This window comes from Salvelinus fontinalis, chromosome 38 (genome assembly GCF_029448725.1).
Source record: "Salvelinus fontinalis isolate EN_2023a chromosome 38, ASM2944872v1, whole genome shotgun sequence".
Taxonomy (NCBI): domain Eukaryota; kingdom Metazoa; phylum Chordata; class Actinopteri; order Salmoniformes; family Salmonidae; genus Salvelinus; species Salvelinus fontinalis.
Window position 1 is genome coordinate 25,944,143 of NC_074702.1, and position 22,874 is coordinate 25,967,016.

Genomic DNA, 22,874 nt, shown 5'->3' on the forward strand with positions numbered 1-22,874 from the left:
ATCTTATGGTTCTAAAATTAACTTAGCCTTAAGATGCTTTTTGGAAACCGGGCCCAGGTCGAGCTATTGTAGATCATATTTAGGGAAGTTGTCAAGAAAATGTTCATGCTCACCCAATCTAAAACGTATTAAATCATATCAAATACGCAACATGTTCCTTGGTGGTCAATAGAAAATATCAGTGGAAGAAGAATCTCCTACACATATCATTTTAATTGATCTATTTAAATGGAACTATTATATCTACCACTTTTAAATAATGTAGGTAGACTTTGCACACAATTTTTATTTGATTGATTCAATGTTTACAAAATGCTCAGTGCACCACAAAATGGTGCTGTTCGTTATCGTATATCACTTTCATTTGACAGGGTAGTCATGTGGTTAAAGCAAAAACCCGGATTCGATCTCAGCTCTCACCTGAGTAAACCAACGTGATCAGCAGCATCATATGTCACATGAGCTTGATTTGTACTCCGAACAGTTTCGAAACCATCTTTGGTGTAAATATCAGACATGAATGTAGACAGAACAAAATGATCCGAGTTGTAATTGTAATGTAATAAAACAAATGTTGGCACGCAATGGATATAATGGAGAAGGTTGAAATTAATTTCAAACAGGGGCACATCAAATCAACATTGCCATGTAGCCTACTGTTCATAAAACACATTTCTACATACTCCTCTTCCAAGATCAAAAGTTGAACAAAAATAGATGCAGAGCAGGGCGGGGAATTAAATTCGCTAACACTAACAGTCCACTCCATATTTTGTGACACACGACGGACGCTGGTTTACTGCAGAGGTTTTGAGAGAAGAAAAAACCGAGCGTGACAAAACATTGACCGAAATTACTCGACGAATTACTGTGCTATAACCTTGCAACGAAACAACTCCAACAGTCCAAGTTGCTATCCTGACGACCCAGACTCAATTTAGCAGTGCAAGCGGCGCGAGTGAAACCGTGAGAACGAAAGCTTCGAGAGCGACATAAACCCCAGCCAGCGGCAGCGGTCTCCATTTTAACTTCGAGTCCGATCTATGCCTCACGTGTCTTGGACTGTCTCTCTCACATGACCCGAGTGTTTGTTCCCGTGATCAGCACTTCCATCTACGCGTCTGTGTCAGTGAATATCACATTTTATTCCAACCCTGATGGATATGCACCTCGAACAGAGTCTGGACAGCGCGACAAGGTAATACAATGCCCGCCACTTCCTCTCCATCATGTATAGACGTCTCCTCTAGCAAGTGAAGGCCTGGCCTCCATTTTCTAGAGATCAGCTTGATTATGTGTAGTATAAACTAGATACTATAAAGTGGTTTATTTTAGTCATCTTTTTGGACAGCTAAGCTAGCAAATCCAACTAGAAAACGGTTACAGTATAGCAAACGATTGCAGAATTTCATGCAAACACGTTTATCTACGGTAGATAATTTACAGTACTAGGTAACGTTAAGTAATCTAAATCTTGCTAGTAGTAACGCCAGGCAGCTAGCTAGCTAACTAAACTAACGTTAGCTAGCTAGCTAGGGCTATCAGTTTCGATAACACTGAACTAACATTAGTTAGCTTGCTAGATAACGTTAGTTAGAGATATACGAAGTTGTTAGCTTACAGCTAGAATGTAGCTGCTACATTAATTTTACATTTTTGTACGTAGAAATCGCTCTGCCACAAAACAAACAACTATATTGTAGAGAATCATTGTACCATCTCAACCGCAGTGAAATATATTTTTACATAACCAAACATTGTATTTTCAGCTGTTTGAAGCAGGTGTACAAAACTGAAAGTAAGACTCCAAAAACTAAATTTAAGACCAGGACGCATAGAACATATCTGCTGCTTCATAGACTTGCTTTCAATGTGATTGTATACTGTACACTGTACAATTCTATGTGAATTTGGTCAGGTCATATAAGGACATTGGTCAATTGAAATAAATTCATTAGACCCTAATCTATGGGTTTCACATGACTGGGAATACAGATGCGTATCTGTGTGTGGATCAGAACCAGTCAGTACCTTGTCTCACACCTCTTCACTGGAACACGCTGTTGTACATGTCAATTCAGAGCATCCCAAACATGCTCAATGGGTGAAATGTCTAAGTATGCAAGCCAGGGAAGAACTGGGACATTTTCAGCTTCCAGGAAGCAAAGGGTGGCTACTTTGAAGAATCTTAAATATAAAATATATTTTGATTTAACACTTTTTTTGCTTACTACATGATTCCATATGTGTTATTTCATAGTTTTGATGTCTTCTATTATTTTTACAATGTAGAAAATAGTACAAATAAAGAGAAATCCTGGAATGAGTAGGTGTGTCCAAACGTTTGACTGGTACTAATAGATATAGATAACACACACAGTTGAAGTCGGAAGTTTACATGCACCTTAGCCAAATACATTTAAACACAGTTTTTCACAATTGCTGACATTTAATCCTAGTAAAAATTCCCTGTCTTAGGTTAGTTAGGATCACCACTTTATTTTAAGAATGTCAAATGTCAGAATAATAGTAGAGATTATTTATTTATTTCTCTCTACTATTATTCTGACATTTGACATTCTTAAAATAAAGTGGTGATCCTAACTGACCTAAGACAGGGAATTTTTACTTGGATTTAATGTCAGGAATTGTGAAACACCTTAGCCAAATACATTTAAAATCAGTTTGTATACTTCTGACTTCAAATGTTTGTGTGTGTGTATGTATGTATGTATGTATGTATATATATTAATTCATAAATAATATTTGGTCAATTTTTGCTTAGTGTTTTCTGTTAAAATGACCTAAAAAAAAAAAAAAATCCATGTCAATTCACAATGCAGAATAATGATCCTATAACGTAGCCTACAGTGGTTCGTCCTTTAAAAGTTGCAGCGTACTGCGGCACAGCTTGCATGGTTCCGCGGAGTTCTATGGCACGTTATTTAACCTGTCTAGGACGGGGGTGCCGCTAGCGGCACTCCTCCCACATTCCACTGAAAAGGCAGAGCGTGAAATTAAAAAAAATATATATTTTTTAAATATTTAACTTTCACACATTAACAAGTCCAATACAGCTAATGAAAGACACAGATCGTGTGAATCCAGCCAACATGTCCGATTTTTAAAATGTTTTACAGGGAAGACACAATATGTAAATCTATTAGCTAAACACCTTAGCAAAAGACACCATCTTTTCTTTGTCCACCAACACCAGTAGCTATCACCAATTCGGCTAAACTAAGATATTGATAGCCACTAACCAAGAAAAAACCTCATCAGATGACAGTCTGATAACATATTTATGGTATAGGATAGGTTTTGTTAGAAAAATGTGCATATTTCAGGTAGATATCATAGTTTACAATTGCACCCACCGTCACAAATCGACTAGAATAAATACATAGAGCAACGTGTATTACCTAATTACTAATCATCAAACATTTCGTAAAAATACACAGCATACACTAATCGAAAGACACAGATCCTGTGAATACAGACAATATTTCAGATTTTCTAAGTGTCTTACAGCGAAAACACAATAAATCGTTATATTAGCATACCACATGTGCAAACATTACCAGAGCATTGATTCTAGCCAAAGAGAGCAATAACGTCCACATCGCCAAAATATATTAATTTTTTCACTAACCTTCTCAGAATTCTTCAGATGACACTCCTGTAACATCATATTACAACATACATATAGAGTTTGTTCGAAAATGTGCATATTTAGCCACCAAAATCATGGTTAGACAATGACAAAAGTTGCCCAGCTGGTCAGACAATGTCGTGCGCCATGTTAGACAGTGATCTAGTCGTATACATAAATACTCATAAACGTGACTAAAAAATATAGGGTGGACAGCGATTGATAGACAATTTAATTCTTAATACAATCGCTGATTTACATTTTTTAAATTATCCTTACTTTTCAATACAGTTTGCGCCAAGCGAAGCTACGTCTAACAAAATGGCGTCGTAAGCGATTAACATTTTTCGACAGAAACACGATTTATCATAATACATTGTTCTTACTTTGAGCTGTTCTTCCATCAGAATCTTGGGCAAAGAATCCTTTCTTGGGTCTAATCGTCTTTTGGTCGAAAGCTGTCCTCTTGCCATGTGGAAATGCCCACTGCGTTCGGCATGAACTGGAAACGTGCCCAGAGATTCAAAGTGTCTCAGAAATAAATGTCCCAAAATCGCACTAAACGGATATAAATTGCTATAAAACGGTTTAAATTAACTACCTTATGATGTCTTTAACACCTATTACAAGTAAAAACATGACAGGAGAAATATTACTGGCTACACTAAAGCTTGGAAAAAGAGCAGGTCGGTGTCCACCGCGCGTCCGGCGCAGCTGGAAAAGAGTTACTACCTACACGTTGATCTGTTTTATAGAGGCTGTGATTGCGCAATCGACTCCATTCAAATCGTCATCACGTAAAGACATCCAGGGGAAGACGTAAGCAGTGTTAGTATCCTCATAGCATTCACAGCGACCTTTAAACTGACTCCAGATCAGGGGCCAAGATGTGTGAAATCTGACTCCATGTCAGGGAAATTGCTGTAGAATGAGTTCTGTTCCACTCAGAGACAAGATTTCAACGGCTATAGAAACTAGAGACTGTTTTCTATCCAATAATAATAATAATATGCATATTGTACGAGCAAGAATTGAGTAGGAAGCCGTTTAAAAATTACACGATTTCCAGAAAAAGTGACAACAGCACCCCCTATCCTAGGTGTACCAGTGCCAACCACTGGTTCGTTAGTGCTAGTTTGACCACCAGAGGGCATCTTTGAGAAGCATTTGATAGCCTTCAATAGTGGCTGTGCTAGAGAATTTCAAACCTTTTTTTGTAAGAACATAGTATATGGGACTGATTTAATATTATGATGTTTATATTCCAAGAAAAACAAAACACCCGCTGGGTTTCCTGTAGGATGGAACGGGAAATATGGCGCTGTACAACGTAATGGTTGGGAATAGGCTAAAATACTAGGCGATTTAGCTAGAAAATCTCTGTGTCGTGCGTTAGACCGAGGTTCAGTTCCCCGACGGGGAGGAAGGAGTAAGCTGTCCTTTAAAAAAAAAAAAGTGTTCTTAACTGACTTGCTTAGTTAAATTAAGGCTACACTAAGAGCATAACATTTCTACACCCTAATTGTAGTCCAACCAATACCCAAACAAAGATTCAGTCCAAATAAAAATCTCATTGATTTATCAAGAATAGTCCCCATACGTGTCTCGGAGCAGCGCGAATCGGTGCTAAAGTAGTTGTAGGCTATTGCTTCAAATCCTATTGCTTCTAACTTCAATATGCTCTTTAAATAAGACACCCCTTTTTACAGCACATTACTCAACGCTAGTGAGACTCATGTCGCCTAGATCGAAAAATATAACGTGACTCTCCACCAATAATTACATAGAGGATATTTCTGTAATTCTGTGATATTTTTTCCCATAGTTATGCATCAATAACGAATTACTAAATTAACATCTGCATTTTGAAAGAGTATTTTTATTTTATTCATGAAATTATAAAGATGCCATTATTAGTTACATTGTTTTAGTTTGAACGTGCAGACTGGCACTAAGAACAGCGGAAACGTTTCCGTAGTCAGCACCATTATTGGTGCAATTCCTCTTAGTGTTTCTCTGTGCTACCCAGTGTGGCGGGGTGGGGGTCCACCCTTCCTCCTCCCTTCCTCATGGGCTAGGTCCATTTTCTGTGCCCGGCTCCGTGGCCCATCCTGTGCCCCCTGCCCTCGTGCCTTGAACCTTGCGCGTTTTCAGTGGATACAGCTGGAGAACTGCAAGAAAATCCCATTGTGCGCCATTCGGAAGCGTGACCAATATATATTGTCCTGCTAATAACAGAGTTAATAATAGATCTGTGATTGTATCCAAGGGGCTTTTATATTATTCTAAATTAATAATAATATAAATCGCTTTGTTTAAATAATAACTATTTTGGAGATTTCATTTTTCAAATAACGTAATATGAGCGAGGAAAAAGGCCTTTCTTGAACATGGGGTGAGACATTGTTACTAATTTGAAAATAAAGCCAGTTTGTTATTTAGAATGATTTATTTCTGTTTTTAGAGGGAGAGAAGCCAAAAACCTACAGTCATCTCATGGGTCTCCCAGTCGAGGCTGGCATGGGTATTGAACCAGCATCTGTAGCAACATAGTTGCGCCACTCAGGCGCTGTACAATGTGACCAGTCGGGAGTGGTCTACAGTACTACAGTAAGAGCAAAATAATCCTAACCTTAGTGTAACAACAGTTTTAGAAAGTAATACTGAAGTATTGCACAATTATCCGTTTCTATTTAGGTTTATGTCGCCCCCTCATTGTCAGAGACACGGTATGACCCAAAAGCATAATCAGTGCTCTAACTCCCCCTTGCGCTGGGTACCGTACTAAACCACAAATTACCTCTAAGTCCTGCAGCATAATTGCAAAACTTGTATGTATGACCGCTACGGCCGGGTAATGAAGTTATATCTACCGCAACCCTTTTACAGACATAGAATTCAGCGTGTCGATAGCAACAATGTACTTTTTGGAGAATTTAAAAAAAGTGACTCATCATAAGCATCTGTAGGCCTACCATTTCAGACAATAGAATTCTGCTCCGGCATAGAATTATCTGTATTTTTGCCCTGACAACAAACTTTGCTGATTTAATGTACTGATGTTTTTTTAATGCAGTTTGCTATGGTAGGGTAGCTAGATGTGTTTTCTTTCTACTAAATATATTGTTAAGCCACTGTATTTAACAAACGTTAAAGTACTTTTTTTAGGAGAGTTTGGTCTATATTATTTGATTGACAGTTCTGGTCGCCTAGTGATGGACATTAGTCCCGCCTCATATCACCAGAGAAGGTTTCGTGTCAGCATTTTAATAAGCTGTGGTGTAGCCTACCCTAAAAGACAAACAAACATGCTCTAGCCGAGGCGCTTTCAGGGTTAATTGATACAGGCTACCTGTAGCCTACTGTAATTCCATATTAGGGCCTATGAGACAAAATTAATAGGCTAGGCTATTCTACATGCAACAGACCGAAGACTGAACACAGGCTTACATCATTAGCCATGAGAAAGCGCAGGCAGGGCAGCGCCCAAGAGAGAGGATGGGGCAGGCAGAACCGTGCCTATATGATCTCTTGGTAATCTGCATCTCGCAATGTCTTGTCTTGCATGCCTCGCAAATTCACCAAGTAGCCTCAAGTTCGCCTCTTCCTCCCTGTTTTTATTTAAACTACACACCTTTTTTTGGTCTATCATGTAGTTAGGCTATAACAGGGAGAATAATGTTTTGTGATAACTGCACTGTGATTTTAATTATGTGGAGGGGGAAAACAAATTTTTAAAAAACAACAGTTTTTCAGTTAGGGATGTCATTTAATGTTAATGATCCCAACTTCGTGTAAACGTTTCAACGTTCACCCCTAGTATATGAGTATACACCTGCTCTTTCCATGATATAGACTGACCAGGTAAATCCAGGTGATAGCTATGATCCCTTATTGATGTCACATGTTAAATCCACTTCAATCAGTGTAGATGAAGGGGAGGAGACGGGTTAAAGATTTTTTTTTTTTAAGCATTAATACAGTTGAGACATTGATTGTGTATGTCTGCCATTCAGAGAATGAATGGGCAAGACAAAAGATGTAAGTGCCTTTGAACGGGGTATGGTAGGTGCCAGGCACACTGGTTTGTGTCAAGAACTGCAACACTGCTGGGTTTTTCATGCTTAACAGTTTCCCGTCAGAATCGAGAATGGTCCACCATCCAAAGGACATCTAGCCAACTTGACACAACTGTGGGAAGCATTGGAGTCAACATGGGCCAACATCCCTGTGGAATGCTTTCGACACCTTAGGTGTTCCTAATGTTTGTTATGCTCTGTGTATAAAATAAAAAAAGAATCCTATTTTTTGCAGCGTTCACCACTGCTAAATGAATATAAGATAACACTGCCCATTGATTCTTGAAGAATTTAACATGCTAAATAAATGTAGAATATCTCACCCATGTGGAAGCTAGGTGAATTGCAACACCACTTTGAATATAAACGACTCTCCCCCTTACCCCGCATCAAATTGTCCCGCAACTCTGTGGAGGTTAGTGCTGTCCGATGTCCCAGGGATGCTGGCAGGCATACTGTAGGCCATGGTGGTTACCTCCCAAGGATTCAAGATTGCATAGACGATGGTGGAGACTGTTTTACTTTGTTTAGTCCACCAACTTCAAACAGCCACGTTTTTTTATTGAAAATATATTTTACAGCGATTTAAAAAAAAAAAAAAAAAAAAAATGTATTAATTAATTTAGATTCCCTACACAATGATTCCCTGCACTATTCAAATTGAGAGAAGAGTGTAGAATTTTAGCAACCAGGAAATGACAGAGCGATTTCTACATCGGCTCCTTGCCACAGTCTGCCATTGTTCGTTGTGCTTGAGGAGGCGATGACCATGCCTTTTAATGACGCTGATGTGAGAAAGGAAGCAGTGGTGTGAAGTACTTAAGTAAAAATACTGGCATCTCTAAATGCTCTGTTTGTTAATGATGTCTGAGTATTGGAATATACCCCCTGCTATTTGTAAATATGATTATTTTTGTCATTATTTTTTTAAATGCTGCCATCTAGTTTGCTTAATATTAATATATGCAATTACATTTACTTTTGAAACTAAAGTATATTTAAAACCAAATACTTTTAGACTTTTACTCAAGTAGTATTTTACTGGATGACTTTTACTTGAGTCATTTTCTATTAATATGGTATCTTTACTTTTACTGTATGACAATTGAGTACTTTTCCCACCACTGCTGGCAATTAGCCAGGTCACTGTAACATTTGTACTCCACTGCCATCCCCTACTCTATATTAACCTTGTCAGCTAGACTTTGCTTGCCTATATTTAGAATTTTTCCTTTGTTCATGTCTTCCTAGTCACGAAAAACAAGAGGAGGAGGTCGTCCAATTAGAAGGTAAGAATTTATGGTGGGATGTATGCGTTTCGGATGCATGTGTGCCATTGTGCGTACCTTCACCATTCTGACTCTCATACATTTGAAAGTACTGACATTTCAGGCATCCTCTTGAAAAACCTACTGCTTAAAAAAAACGACCAAAGAACAGACCTAAAACACACGCTTAAGTGTCAAATGTTTTTTGGCCTAGCTTTTTTGCAATAATACTCCTTGTCTCACTCATTTCTCATCAAAGGATATCTGAGTGTTAATTTTCTCTTCCATCCTTCTATCGATCCTCTCATTCCACTGTCCTTCTCTCAGGAGACGGGGAAGGGGAGCAGACTGCTGTCACCATAGGCAGTATTCAGCAGGCCCAGGCATTCGCGGACCACAACATTCAGTACCAGTTCCGCTCTGAGGGTGGTCAGGTGGGTGTCCCCTGAACAGCGTTTATTTTTATTTTTAAGAAACCTTTAACTAGCTGAATTCACATAGGTCTGTTTTTACGGTATGAGGTCAGTTTACTGTATCACTCACACTAGAGCAGGGATGGGCAACTCTGGTCCCCAGGGGCCAGAGTGGTGTCATACTTTCCCCCCCATCCCTAGCAAACACAGCTGATTTAAACTAATTGCATTCTAAACTGACGATCATGATTAGTTGATTATTGGAGTCTGGTGTGTTAGCTGGGACTGGACACCCAATCAGGCCCCTGTGGACTGGTGTTGCCCATCCCTCCACTAGAGAATCAACCGCATCACACAATGGAAAACCCTGAATAACCCTGTAATTCAACACTAACCTCTCCGTTGAATTGAGAGCCTTGTGTTCGTTCGCTTTGAACCCAGACAGCAGAACCGGCCAGGACACTGATATAGGCCTACAGGTTTGGATGTCAAATTGGGTTGTTAATTGTTTATGTTTACGTCTATGCTTTTGTGAACCGTCACAGTGAACGTTATATCTTCACATAAATCCTTTTTATTTATTTTTTGGGATGAAGCTAGATAGAGCTGGTCCTTTCGCTGCTCATTTGGAGTAAACACAATTAGTGTGAGTGATCATGTGATTCCCTTCCTGGATTGGCATGCGGCTGGTGTCACATGCTAGTCAGGAGGTGAGTCACATGATGAAGGGGTACAAATACAGATTATTTTGAAGTTGTTTTTATATTGAATTAGGCACATTCTGCCATATAAGCATACGTTGGGTGTGTAGATCAATTGTAGGCCTAGCAGTATCATTCAATGTGCAAGGGTTTAAATACTATAGCCTAGAGTGTGAACCTCAATATGACGTCAGGCTAGAAGGCATCCCGTGCTCTTTGTTGTAGAATTAATGACTCTGGTTTCTCTCCATCTCTCTCTGTCTCCCTCTCTTCCCCAGGTGACTTACCGTGTTGTCCAGGTAACTGACCAGCAGCTGGAGGGGAGAGATGACGGGGGAGGGCCGGTTAGCGTGGTCTCCACGGCCGCCTTCCCCGGCGCTCCTCAAGCAGTGGCCCAGGTAGGTACCAGGAACCGAGGCCACTACTGTCACCCCTTTACAATAACACAGTTCCTAATGGCTAGGGAGCCTGACATACTTCAGTGTGTCAAACTATTGATCGTTATACAAGTTATCTGTATATTGTTGTGCAGGAATCAGGACACTTACATTTATTTATATATATATATATAAATGTGTCACATGTTGTAATGAATTATTATCAAGTAATATCCATGTCGTAAGTTAGTTGTCAGTAGGGCTTGCTAACCCTTCCCACCTTGTCCCCTGTCAGGCTGTGATCCAGAACCCTTTCAGTAATGGGGGTAGCCCCGTGGGAGAGACGCTGGGAGGGGAGACGCGCTTCGCCTACTTCCCAGCTACGGCTGTGAGCGACGGCACTGTGTCTGTGCAGACCACCTCCGACCCCACACAGGCCGGGGGTGAGTCAGCACTACCTCTACTTCTAACGCTAGGCTAGCAGTCTTCTGAGGGCAAAATACTGTCCCTCGTTTTTGGTTCAAGTCCAGACATAAAGAATTACCACTTATCAAATTGACATTTGAGTACCACGACACAGTGCTGACTGAGAGAGATTAACTGTTCATCCCCTCAGCCACACGGTTTGTCTCATTGCTAGAGTCCAGTGTCATTTAGCAAATTCTCCCTTAAGACTTTGTCACTGAAGTCTCCAACCTGCCCCATGTCTCTCTCTCTCTCGCTCTCTCTCGTTCCCATGTCATCTCTTCTCCCACAGGTCAGTTCTACGTGATGATGACCCCTCCTGACGTCTTGCAGACAGGCACACAGCGAACCATAGCCCCGCGCACACACCCCTACCCTGAGTGAGTATCAACCACACCGCTTCTTCCTCTCCTCCTATGTCCCTCATTTTAGATGGACTCTGAAAGGAGAGCCCATGCACACAGTAGTCTGAGCCACTCCAGATGTTAAGCAGTCAAAAACCCACCTACGCAGTCCTTGCGTTCATCTACCACAAGCATGTCAGACATGTTTTCCAAGTAGGAACTAGCCTGTACGCTTAGGTGTTATGCAGTAATTTCAACCTTTCATCAGCAATGACCTGTTAAGGGGTCATTTGACAGGATTTTTCTAGAACATCTAAGAGTTGGTTTGCTTTGAGTCTGAGATGTATCAGTTAGACTGGAAAACTAAGTCACTGATTAAATATCGAAAAAGTAGTATTGACTATTCTCTCCAAAAACTGAAAGTATAGTCGCACTGCATCCCCCCCTATTCACTTTCACAGAGATTTGGGTTGAGCGTGACCTGGATCTGGGTCAGACAGCACTGCGTGTGTGTGTAGTTTCCTTGAACATTGCTGTTCTTGTGGGATGGATGTGGTCCTCACAGGGTCATTGTGTCCCTGTCTTTGTTGCCCTGGTTTCCCCCTTTTTTTGTCTACTTCCTCATTTTGTTTATCTCTTTCACAATCATCATTATCATGCGATGAAGCTATTTTCCTCAAACCACTCTGAATGAGTAACACTGAATCAAAACCAAACTGTTAACTCTGGTTAATCTATGCTGAAAATCTAAATAATCTCTCATGCCAAATGGATGATTAATGATATTTGTGTCGGTGAATTAATTTGACATTAGTGTTCTGGTTAATTTAGGAAATGTAATTTCTATGAAGACATACTGCCCAGAGCCAAGGGGTGTGAGTAAATTGTAAACATGCCCATAAACTAACATATCACCTAGAAGGGGGAGTGCCAGGCAAGTGTTTGAATATAAAATAAGGAGTTGTGTGTTTTTTGTTCTGAGATTGTTTCAAGGGTTCTGCACACAAGGGAAATGGTTTGGAAGAATGGTTCCAAAGTGCTTTTTTAAATTTGACATAATGCCATGCTTGTTTTGCCGTCCAGAACGAACACATGATCCTCTGAAATCTAATTTGTGTTGGACTGAGTGGATATCCCTTGCCATTTCCCTGCCTGTATGTGATGAACTCTTATTCTCAGGCCTGTAGAGCAACATGGAGCTTCTTATATTCGGGGGGGGGGGGATACATTTTACAATTTAGCTTTAGGTAAAGGGGATGGTCGTCAATTTGCACACAGTAAGGTGTTGGGCTATGGATTTGTTATTAAGACTGATCTGGACTCTTCCCAAGTTCTTTAGGCTTCTTGGGGCTTTTGTGTGGGATGTTCGTACAAGACCAGTCCAGTTGTTGTATGTCTAGTTCTAGTGTCGGGCTGCAGTGATTCCCCAGTTCTCTTTGGCTACCAGTAAAGCTTTTATCTACTCCACTGTTAAATGTACAGTCTAAAAGGGCTGGATACCACTGCAATGTGTGCTGTTGTCTAGGGAGGACTTGTTTTTCCTGTGTTTTGCCATTTCTATTCCCCCTTTCCATATGTTTTTCTTGTGTGTGATAATTTGTGTATTTTTTATTTATTCTTTCATCAACAACGCATAAACTAATCCATGACTGAACATATTTGATCTGTGCAAATAAATGAAATGAAATGAAAACCTCCACCGCTTACCTGCCGTTCGCAGAGACGAAACCGAGATGCTGCAACATGACGGTTTAAACTGGTGAGGACAACTTCCACATCCCCTCCCCCTGCAACCAATAAACCAATCAAATTAGGCCTAGATCACAAAGAAGAAAGAACAATCATACCAGCTCCCTATTCCCCCTTCATTCCCTTTAGTACAATTCCCTGGTGATTATGTTAGCCCCTTGATGTGATTGAGCTACATTTAGCATTGGAAAGTGTGTGTGTACTCTTTGATGGTAGTCCTGATGCAGTATTGCAATGAGTTGTGTTTCTGTTCAGTTCTGTAAGACCTTGAATAGCTAGGTTAAAGTAAAAACATCCCACTTTGTTTTAGCTTGCTTTTAATTGCTTTTACTCATTAGATGTGAAAAAGGTAAGGGCACTGTGAACACCAGCCATTTTGGTTTAATTTATGACACAATTCATTAGACAGATTAAAGCTTTGTCAAAGTAAGTGCTGTCGAATTGTATTAGTTTACTGTCACGGCCCTGCGCATCTCGTCCCCAGTGCCTTCATGAGCTCATCTGGCTGTCACGTATGGGGAACTTAATTAAAGAATAGCACGGGGAAAACACATATAGGAAAAACAGTTGTCATTAGCCATACTCTGGACACCAATGCGACAACATCGACATTTAGGATTATAATGAAGCCTGCGCCTTAGACTGTCTCCGGGGTATAGCAGGGAAGGACACGTACACCTCAGACACCTCCAAGAAATCTGCCTGTCCAGATGGTCGTCAGACAGTCAGTAATACAGTAATTCCAGTCACTGCGTCTCGCTGTCAGCACCAAGGTGGTGTTATTACCTCATATGCTGCCCCATACGGCAGCTTCAGATCAGCACGGCTGCCCAAGGCGGTGCAGGGCGGCCCCCCTGCAGAGTACGGCTCTGGTGCCTGAGTGGTGTGTAATTGTTAAAGGGTCAGGTGCTTTGAGATAGTGGTTCTGGTGGGGGATTCTTGCACTGGATTACTTGCGTGGGGCGCTGTAGTCTGAAGATTTGTTATTTTGGTCTGAAGAGATAGAAACATTTAACTAGCTGTTTGCACCTGTTTGTATGGAGATGGACTGAGGACTCCCAGGTTTTGAAAATGGGTGAAATGTTCTATTTTTGTCTGTAGGAAAATGGATGGCCCACGGACACCCAGAGATGAAAGGAGGAGAGCGCAACACAATGAAGGTGAGCAAAGGGAAGGGCCTACATCACCAACAATCCTCCACGATTCAATGTTCTCTGAGCCAATATACACTACCGTTCAAAAGTTTGGGGTCACTTACAAATGTCCTTGTTTTCCATGAAAACACATGAAATGAGTTGCAAAATGAATAGGAATTATAGTCAAGATGTTGACAACGTTATAAATAAGGATTTTTAATTGAAATAATAATTGTGTCCTTCAAACTTTTGTCAAATAATCCTCCATTTGCAGCAATTACAGCCTTGCAGACCTTTGGCATTCTAGTTGTCAGTTTGTTGAGGTAATCTGAAGAGATTTCACCTCATGCTTCCTGAAGCCCATCCCACAAGTTGGATTGGCTTGATGGGCACTTCTTACGTACCATACGGTCAAGCTGCTCCCATAACAGCTCAATAGGGTTGAGATCCAGTGACTGTGCTGGCCATTCCATTATAGACAGAATACCAGCTGACTGCTTCTTCCCTAAATAGTTCTTGCATAGTTTAGAACTGTGCTTTGGGTCATTGTCCTGTTGTAGGAGGAAATTGGCTCCAATTAAGTGTTGTCCACAGGGTATGGCATGGCGTTGCAAAATGGAGTGATAGCCTTCCTTCTTCAAGATCCCTTTTACCCTGTACAAATCTCCCACTTTACCACCACCAAAGCACGCACAGACCATCACATTGCCTCCACCGTGCTTGACAGATGGTGTCAAGCACTCCTCCAGCATCGTTTATTTTTTTCTGCGTCTCACAAATGTTCTTCTTTGTGATCCGAGCACCTCAAACTTAGATTCGTCTGTCCATAACACTTTTTTCCCCCAAAACTTCCTCTGTCTAGTGTCAGGCAAAAGCACAATCTTAAAAATAAAAGATTATTGGCTAGTCTGAGAGATGGCTTTTTCTTTGCAACTCTGCCTAGAAGGCCAGCATCCCAGAGTCGCCTCTTCACTGTTGACGTTGAGATTGGTGTTTTGCGGGTACTATTTAATGAAGCTGCCAGTTGAGGACTTGTGAGGCGTCTATTTCTCAAACTAGACATTCTAATGTACTGTCCTCTTGCTCAGTTGTGCATTTTGCGCTGTTCTGTGAAGGGTGTAGTACACAGCGTTGTACGAGATCTTCAGTTTCTTGGCATTTTCTGGCATGGAATAGCCTTCATTTCTCAGAACAAGAATAGACTCACGAGTTTCAGAAGAAAGTACTTTGTTTCTGTCCATTTGAGCCTGTAATCGAACCCACAAATGCTGATGCTCCAGATACTCAACTAGTCTAAAGAAAGACAGTTTTATTGCTTCTTTAATCAGGGCAAACATTTTCAGCTGTGCTAACATAATTGCAAAAGGGTTTTCTCATGATCAATTAGCCTTTTTTAAAATGATTAGCTTGGATTAGCTAACACACCATGCCATTGGAACACAGGAGGGATGGTTGCTGATAATGGGCCTCTGTACACCTATGTAGATATTCCTTTAAAAATCGTCCGCTTCCAGCTACAATAGTCATTTACAACATTAACAATGTCTACTCTGTATTTCTGATCAATTTGATGTTATTTTAATGGACAAAAAATGTGCTTTTCTTTCAAAAACAAGGACATTTCTAAGTGGCCCCGAACGTTTGAACGCCAGTGTATCTTAACCATGCAATTCTGTGCTTTACTTCTGCATTCCAAGATACACTACATGGCAAAAGTATATGGACTCATTTTAAAATCATGGAAATTAATATGGAGTTGGTCCCCCTCTTTGCTGCTATAACAGCATCCACTCTTCTGGGAAGGCTTTCCACTAGATGTTGGCTCATTGCTGCGTGGACTTACTTCCATTCAGCCACGAGCATTCGTGATGTTGAGCGACTAGGCCTGGCTCACAGTCGGCGTTCCAATTAATCCCAAAGGTATTAGGTGGGTTTGAGGCCAGGGCTCTTTGCAGGCTAGTCAAGTTTTTCCCATACTGATCTTGACAAACCACTTCTGTATGGACTTTGCATTGTGCACAGGGGCATTGTCATGCTGTAGCGTTAAGATTTCCATTCACTGGAACTAAGGGGCCTAGCCGAACCATGAAAAACAGGCCCAGACCATTATTCCTCCTCCACCAAACTTAAGGTTGGCACTATGCATTCGGGCAGGTAGCGTTCTCCTGGCTTCCGCCAAACCCAGATTAATCCATCGACTTGCCAGATGGTGAAGCGTGATTCATCACTCCAGTGAACGGGTTTCCACTGCTCCAGAGTCCAATGGCTGTGAGCTTTACACCACTCCAGACGATGCTTGGCATTGCTCATGGTGATCTTTGGCTTGTCTGCGGCTGCTCGGCCGTGGAAACCCATTTCATGAAACTCCCGACGAACAGTTCTTGTGCTGACGTTGCTTCCAGAGGCAGTTTGGAACTCTGTAGTGAGTGTTGCAACTGATGACATACAATTTTTACACGCTTCAGCACTCTGCGTTCCAGTTCTGTGAACTTGTGTGGCCTACCACTTCGTAGCTGAGCCGTTGTTACTCTTAGACGTTTCCTATTCACAATAACAGCACTTACAGTTGACCGGGGCAGTTCAAGCAGGGCAGAAATTTGACGAACTGACTTGTTGGAAAGGTGGCGTCCTATAACGGTGCCATGTCGAAAGTCACTGAGCTCTTCAGTAAGGGCCATTCTACCTCCAATGCTTGTCCATGGAGATTGCATGGCTTTGTGCCTGATTTTATACACCTGTCAGCAACGGTGTGGTTAAAATAGTTGAATCTACTCATTTGAATGGGGAGTCCACATACTTTTGGCCATGTAGTGTATGCAATTTCTTGTTGAATTTCTTTTTAAATTAGCTGCACCTTGTGATGTTGGACAATATCTTTTTTCTAATTGTATCCCAGAGGCACTTTTAGGGAATTTCATTTTGTATATCAACCAACCACTAGAGGCTGCTGTTGAACTGTCAGATGCTCCCACAATGTCACATGTCTAGCTAAGTGACTATTCAAGGCATGCATAGAAAAATATCCATGTAGACCCTAACCACTCCGCATGTATCCCTATTGTTCACCTCTTTCTCTGAACCTGTTCTGTGTGTCTCAACAGTTGAGAGGCGGCGGAGAGACAAGATCAACAATTGGATCGTCACGCTCTCCAAAATCATCCCCGACTGCAACATAGACAGCACCAAGACGGGGGCTGTAAGTCACTCTGTAAGGCACTCTCAGCAGCTTTGTCCTGTGTGTGTGTGTGTACACATTTTAATATACTTGTGAGTACCAGAAGTCCTCACAAGAATGGTAAACCAACTTAAATTCAGAGAAGTGAGGACATATTGCCGGTCCTCCTTTGTATGAAGGTTATATTAAGCTTAGGGGTTAGGTTAAGGTTAGGCTTAGGCTTAGGGAAAATACGATTTTTAATTGGAATCAATTGTGTGGGTGTGGGGGGGTGTTTGCATTCATTTAGACACGTGTGTGTGCGTGCACAAGTATTGGTATTTTATTAGGATCCCCAATAGATGTTGCGAAAGCAGCGGTTACTCTTCCTGTCGTCCACACAGCAAGATCTTAATGAACTCCTCTCTCCTTCCCCCAGAGTAAAGGGGGCATCCTGTCTAAGGCGTGTGACTACATCCGAGAGCTCCGTCAGAATAACCAGAGGCTCCTGGACGGTGTCAAAGAGGTGGAGAGAGTACAGGTGGACAACGAGCTCTGCAGACAGCAGGTAAAACAGCCTAGAAAGAATGCTATCACAAAGAATCAGAGGCCTAGCCTGGACCCGGATCGGTTTGTGCCATCTTGCCAACTTCTATGGTCATTGTCAGGCACAACATTGGAGTTGGCAAGACTGCACAAACAGAGTTGGGACCAGGCTATCACATAGAATCACATGCCTGCGAACAGAAAGGGTTGATCACATTTAACGTTCATTTTACGTCTGACGACCGAAGTGCCATTTTTCCTTCAAAATGAAGTTATAGAATTGTATGGAGAGTGTTTTGCCTTTCATTCCTTATTGAATCCCAAAACACCGTTTTCCATGTCCTCATTCTAATGCTCAGAAGTGAACAGTCTCCAGTCCTGTGGGGGATAGAGAGGCAGTGAGTGTGTGATAGCCCAGAGGAGAAGCTGGGATGATAGTACAGTACCTTGAGATTTAAAACAGATGGATGTTACGGCCAGGATTGTCCAAAACTTTTGTTGAAAAGTGTACACAACAGACGTTTCTGTCTAGTTCTTCAATCATTGAAAGAACAAGTGAGGCCTAGAAGTTGACGTATTTTGTTAAGTTGCTGCTAATTCATTGATTACATTGAGGACACCCGTTGTTTTTTTGTTGGCGGACATTGTTGTTGTTTGTCTCAGATCGAGGAGCTGAAGAATGAGAATGCCCTTCTCCGAGCGCAACTCCAGCAGCACGGCATCGAGAGCGTGGGCGAGACGCCGCCACAATGAGCGAGGGAGACTGGGAGAGCAGGATGGGTAGAAGGAAGAGGAGAACGAGGCAGCCTGGAGACGACACGTAGGAACAGAACAAAATGAACGAGCTACTGACGAATCACTGTTTTTCAGTCGCAGACAGTTAGTCTTCCCTGGCCTTGTCTTTGAGGCTGCATCCGAGACTCTAGGCAGGCTCCTGCTGCTTTGTTGGCTGCACTTGACTGATCCAGGATCAGTTGAAATGACAAAAGAAGCCACCATGTAGACAATTGACATGTCTCAGAGAGAGAACCGGTCACAACCAGCAGAGAAAACCTCTACTAGCCCAGAGAAACACTCTGCACAACTCCTCCCTCCATTGACGTTGGATATTTTGTTATTGAGGAGTTTTCCCATTCTCTTCAGTCATATTTTTATTTTAGTCTGTATTTGTGGTTGAGATTCATATTACCATTTTTGTTACGTTAGCGGTTTTAATTTATTAGTTTGTGTATTGTTAAAAATATGCCCAGAAAGAGTCATTTAGAAAAGCTCATGTATCTTAGAGGAATAGATGATGTATGAGTGAGTGGTAGGTTACCAGCCAGTAGAACAGAAACACGATACAAATAAACCGCTGCATTGCAGAACTATGTGAAATAATGCCTTGATCGTTGGCAATATTATTAGGTGTTTTCAAAAGTGACACCGATATACAGTGAGCTCAGTATTGGGACATGACACATTTTGTTGTTTTGGCTCTCTACTCCAGCACTTTGAGATGATACAATGACTGAGGTTACAGTGCACACTGTCAGCTTTAGTTTTGGTGTATTTTCATCCATATCGGGTGAACCGTTTTAGAAATGACAGTACTTCTTGTACATTGTCCCCCCCCAATTTAAGGGACCAAAAGTATTTAGATGTATTCATGTGTATTAAAGTAGTCGAGAGTTTGGTCCCATATTCCTAGCACGCAATGATTACAGAAAGCTTGTGACTCTACAAACTTGTTGGATGCATTTGCTCTTTGTTTAGATTGATTTCTATTGGGCACAAAATAATCAGAAACAAGGGTAAATAATGCATTGTCATTTTGGAGCGACTTTTATTGTAAATTAGTTTCTAAACACTTCTACATTAATATGGATGCTACCTTGATTACGGATAGTCCTGAATGAATCGTGAATAATGATGAGTGAAAGTTCGATGCACAGATATCATACCTCCAAGACATGCTAACCTCTCACCATTACAATAACGGGAGGTTAGCATTATTGGGGGGGGGGGGGTTGTTGTTGTTATGATGTTTATGCCTCTAACTTTCTCACTCATCATTATTCACGATTCATTCAGGACTATCTGTTATTATCAAACACAACCAAACAAACAGCAAATGCATCCAACTAGTTTAAGTAGGCACAAGCTTGATGTAATCATTGCGTGCTAGGATTATGGGACCAAATACTAAACCTTTTTGAGTACTTTAATACACATAAATGAATTTGTCACAATACTTTTGGGCCCATAAAATCAGAGGGGGGGGGGGGGCTTACTATGTACAAAAAGTGCTTTCTAAACAGCACCCGATACGGATGAAAATACTCCCAAATTAAAGCTGACAGTCTACACTTTAACCTCAGTCATTTTCTCATTCCAAATCCAAAGTGCTGGAGCACAGCCAAAACAACAAAAAATGTCAATGTCCCAATATTTTGAGGTCACTATCTCAAGGATGCAATGTTGGTGTACCTGAAGGAATAGCTGTGCTTTGCCCAATATCACAGTTTACAGTGCTTGCATTAACAGAATAGCATCCATGCAACATTATATAAATGTTTCATGTTGAAGTAAAGCCAATGGCCACTGGCGTTAGTGGGAAATTGAAATGGTAATCAATAATTCATTTACTGTACTCTGGCCCTTTTCTACAATTATGCAATTGAATACACAATCTTTAAGGCTGGTTTGAGACTGTGGCCGGGTTCGATTTGATAGACCACTGATACGGCCTCCGAAAGGTTCAGCTCTTAAAATGTCACCTGACATATGAAGTGAGTGCAAATGTTAACGATTCTGGGTGGAACATCACAGGTTGTATCCGAAATGGCACCCTATTATGTAGTGCACTACTTTTGACCAACAGTAGTGATTTTATGTAGGGGATAGGGTGCCATTTCAGACACTACCGAAAAATGTTTTCAACATTGTGTCACGTTAAACTCACTCTTGAGAAAGCGCATTGAGTTCACTGCTAAGCTAAATTTAGCGGCTACAGAAGTCTGGATGCTTTTTGCGATTGTGTGTATGATGTTTCTGTGTCTTGACATGTGTAAGAATAACCACAAGTATCATGTCTAGCGTTTTGGCTTTTATTTTTGTAACCAACACATCAAATGGAGCTTAATGCACCCAAGGAAAAAGACTCTCTGGAGAGAATAAATGAACCAACTCACTGCTCAAGATAGAAACCAAGAACAGAGAAACTTCCCATCGCTGCACTTCGTATCTGATCTGAATTTCCTCTCCTTGCAAACAGTAATGGTTGCTAATAAAGACTTGGGTAAACATTTAATCTCAGACACACTTTCACTCCTCTAGGACAATAACCAAGTTGAAATGCATTCAATGTGCAAACAGGCAAGTTGATGATGATAATACCAATGTTATTGATGACTGGATTTGTGTCATGTATTTTGTTCTGAAATGGGGGAATGGGAATAGGTACATTTGTGTTTTAGTCCCTAATCAGGGAGTTTTAGACATGTACTGTCTGGCTCCGGAATCAGCAAAGCAGCACTAATACTCAACCCTGTGAAAAGTCATGTATACTCAATGATTCCACCTCGACAAGCTCTCCTACTCTGTGACCTTGTGCTTTGTAAGTGCAAAATAAAATTGTTACCCTGTTTTGCTCGAAACTGTCTCTCAGAACTGTTGCTCTTCAGCTGAATATAGCCGAAGTTGACTGCTAATGTTTCTTTTGCAGTCAAATTCTTCACGTTTAGTGGGAAGTGAGCACTGTCAATTATGGTGAAAATAACTAATAAGGTAGCGAAAAGAAATTGTTGGCTGTAGTTCATTTTGTTTGTTTTCTTTTTTGAAATGGCAAATACAGAATTTACCAGCCTCTATCACCTGTAGCAGACGTGCTATTCTCAGGTTAGATTATAAGACTTTTCTAAGTAAAATGGCAGAAAAATAAATAATTGACTTGCTAATAACCTTGTCAGCATGTGTTCTGGCTCATTGTCTTTTCCCCTACTAATGTATTCATAATTATTAATTTACTTTGGATTAAAATCAAGACCATAAGGATAAAGGCATGCCTACTAAAACTGTATATTAATAACAAAGGTTGAATAGAATTAATGATGATTAATAAGACATTGAAGGCACATGGGTGAATAATGTAGCCTGGATGCCAGTCTGTTTCTGTTCTTGCCAACTCCGTTTGGAATTGTCAGGCCAAAGCAAACATGTTTGACACTGACAGCAATGGAGTAGACAAGCACAAACCGATCTGGGCCCCGGCTATGAATAATGGTAAAGGTAGAAAGAGCCGTCCTCATAAGCTGCAACAGATGGTTGCTCATTTTATTTTTCTGAAATAAATACAAAAATCTGGTAATAAGATGATCCTTTTATTGAACTATGTTCTGCAGCAGGTGTTTTGTGTCACATCCACACGTGTGTGTGTTTCATTCTGTGTCGATGGACACCCCATAGGCATTGAGACAACTCCTGCCTGGGCCCCTCTTTCAGGTGGTCTTTCAGCAGGGACTTGGGGGCAGAGATGGGCAAAAATTCATAAAAATACAAAATACCCAAAAGACCAAAATATACAAAAAAATACTGTTGCCAAAATATATTTAATTAAAATACATGTATTTTGTATTTTTAAATATAGAAAATACATTTGCAAGCACCCTCCTTAATTATACTGTACTAAAATATAAACTCAACATGCAACAATTTCAAGGATTTTACTGAGTTACAGTTCATATGAGGAAATCTGTCAATTGAAATGACTTCATTAGGCTCTAATCTATGGATTTCATATGACTGGGCATGGGCGCAGCAACTTGGGAACCAGGCCCACCCACTTGGCAGCCATGCCCAGCCAATCAGAATATGTTTTTGCCGACAAAGGGGCTTTATTACAGGGCTTTATTACAGACATAAATACTTCTCAGTTTCATCAGCTGTACGGGTGGCTTATCTCAGGTAATCCCGCAGGCGAAGAAGCCAGATGTGGAGGTCCTGGGATGGT

General features: G+C 40.9%; 1 protein-coding gene across 7 annotated transcripts; it reads left to right on the forward strand.

Moving 5' to 3' along the window:
• Positions 1–326: 326 nt before the first annotated feature.
• On the forward strand, positions 327–21,833 carry LOC129838081 (upstream stimulatory factor 2-like). Of its 7 annotated transcripts, none has more exons than XM_055904779.1 (11): positions 327–1,198; positions 8,983–9,020; positions 9,330–9,433; positions 10,392–10,511; positions 10,786–10,933; positions 11,248–11,335; positions 13,020–13,058; positions 14,150–14,208; positions 17,286–17,392; positions 17,778–17,906; positions 18,548–21,833. In XM_055904779.1, the coding sequence occupies exons 1-11, from the start codon at positions 1,158–1,160 to the stop codon at positions 18,635–18,637; spliced, it is 963 nt and encodes a 320-aa protein (XP_055760754.1). In that variant the 5' UTR covers positions 327–1,157; the 3' UTR covers positions 18,638–21,833. The 7 variants fall into 7 exon arrangements, with proteins under 7 accessions (XP_055760754.1, XP_055760756.1, XP_055760758.1 ...); XM_055904778.1 differs by having other exon boundaries at positions 329–1,198; positions 9,327–9,433; XM_055904784.1 differs by having other exon boundaries at positions 329–1,198; positions 17,286–17,380.
• Positions 21,834–22,874: the final 1,041 nt, after the last annotated feature.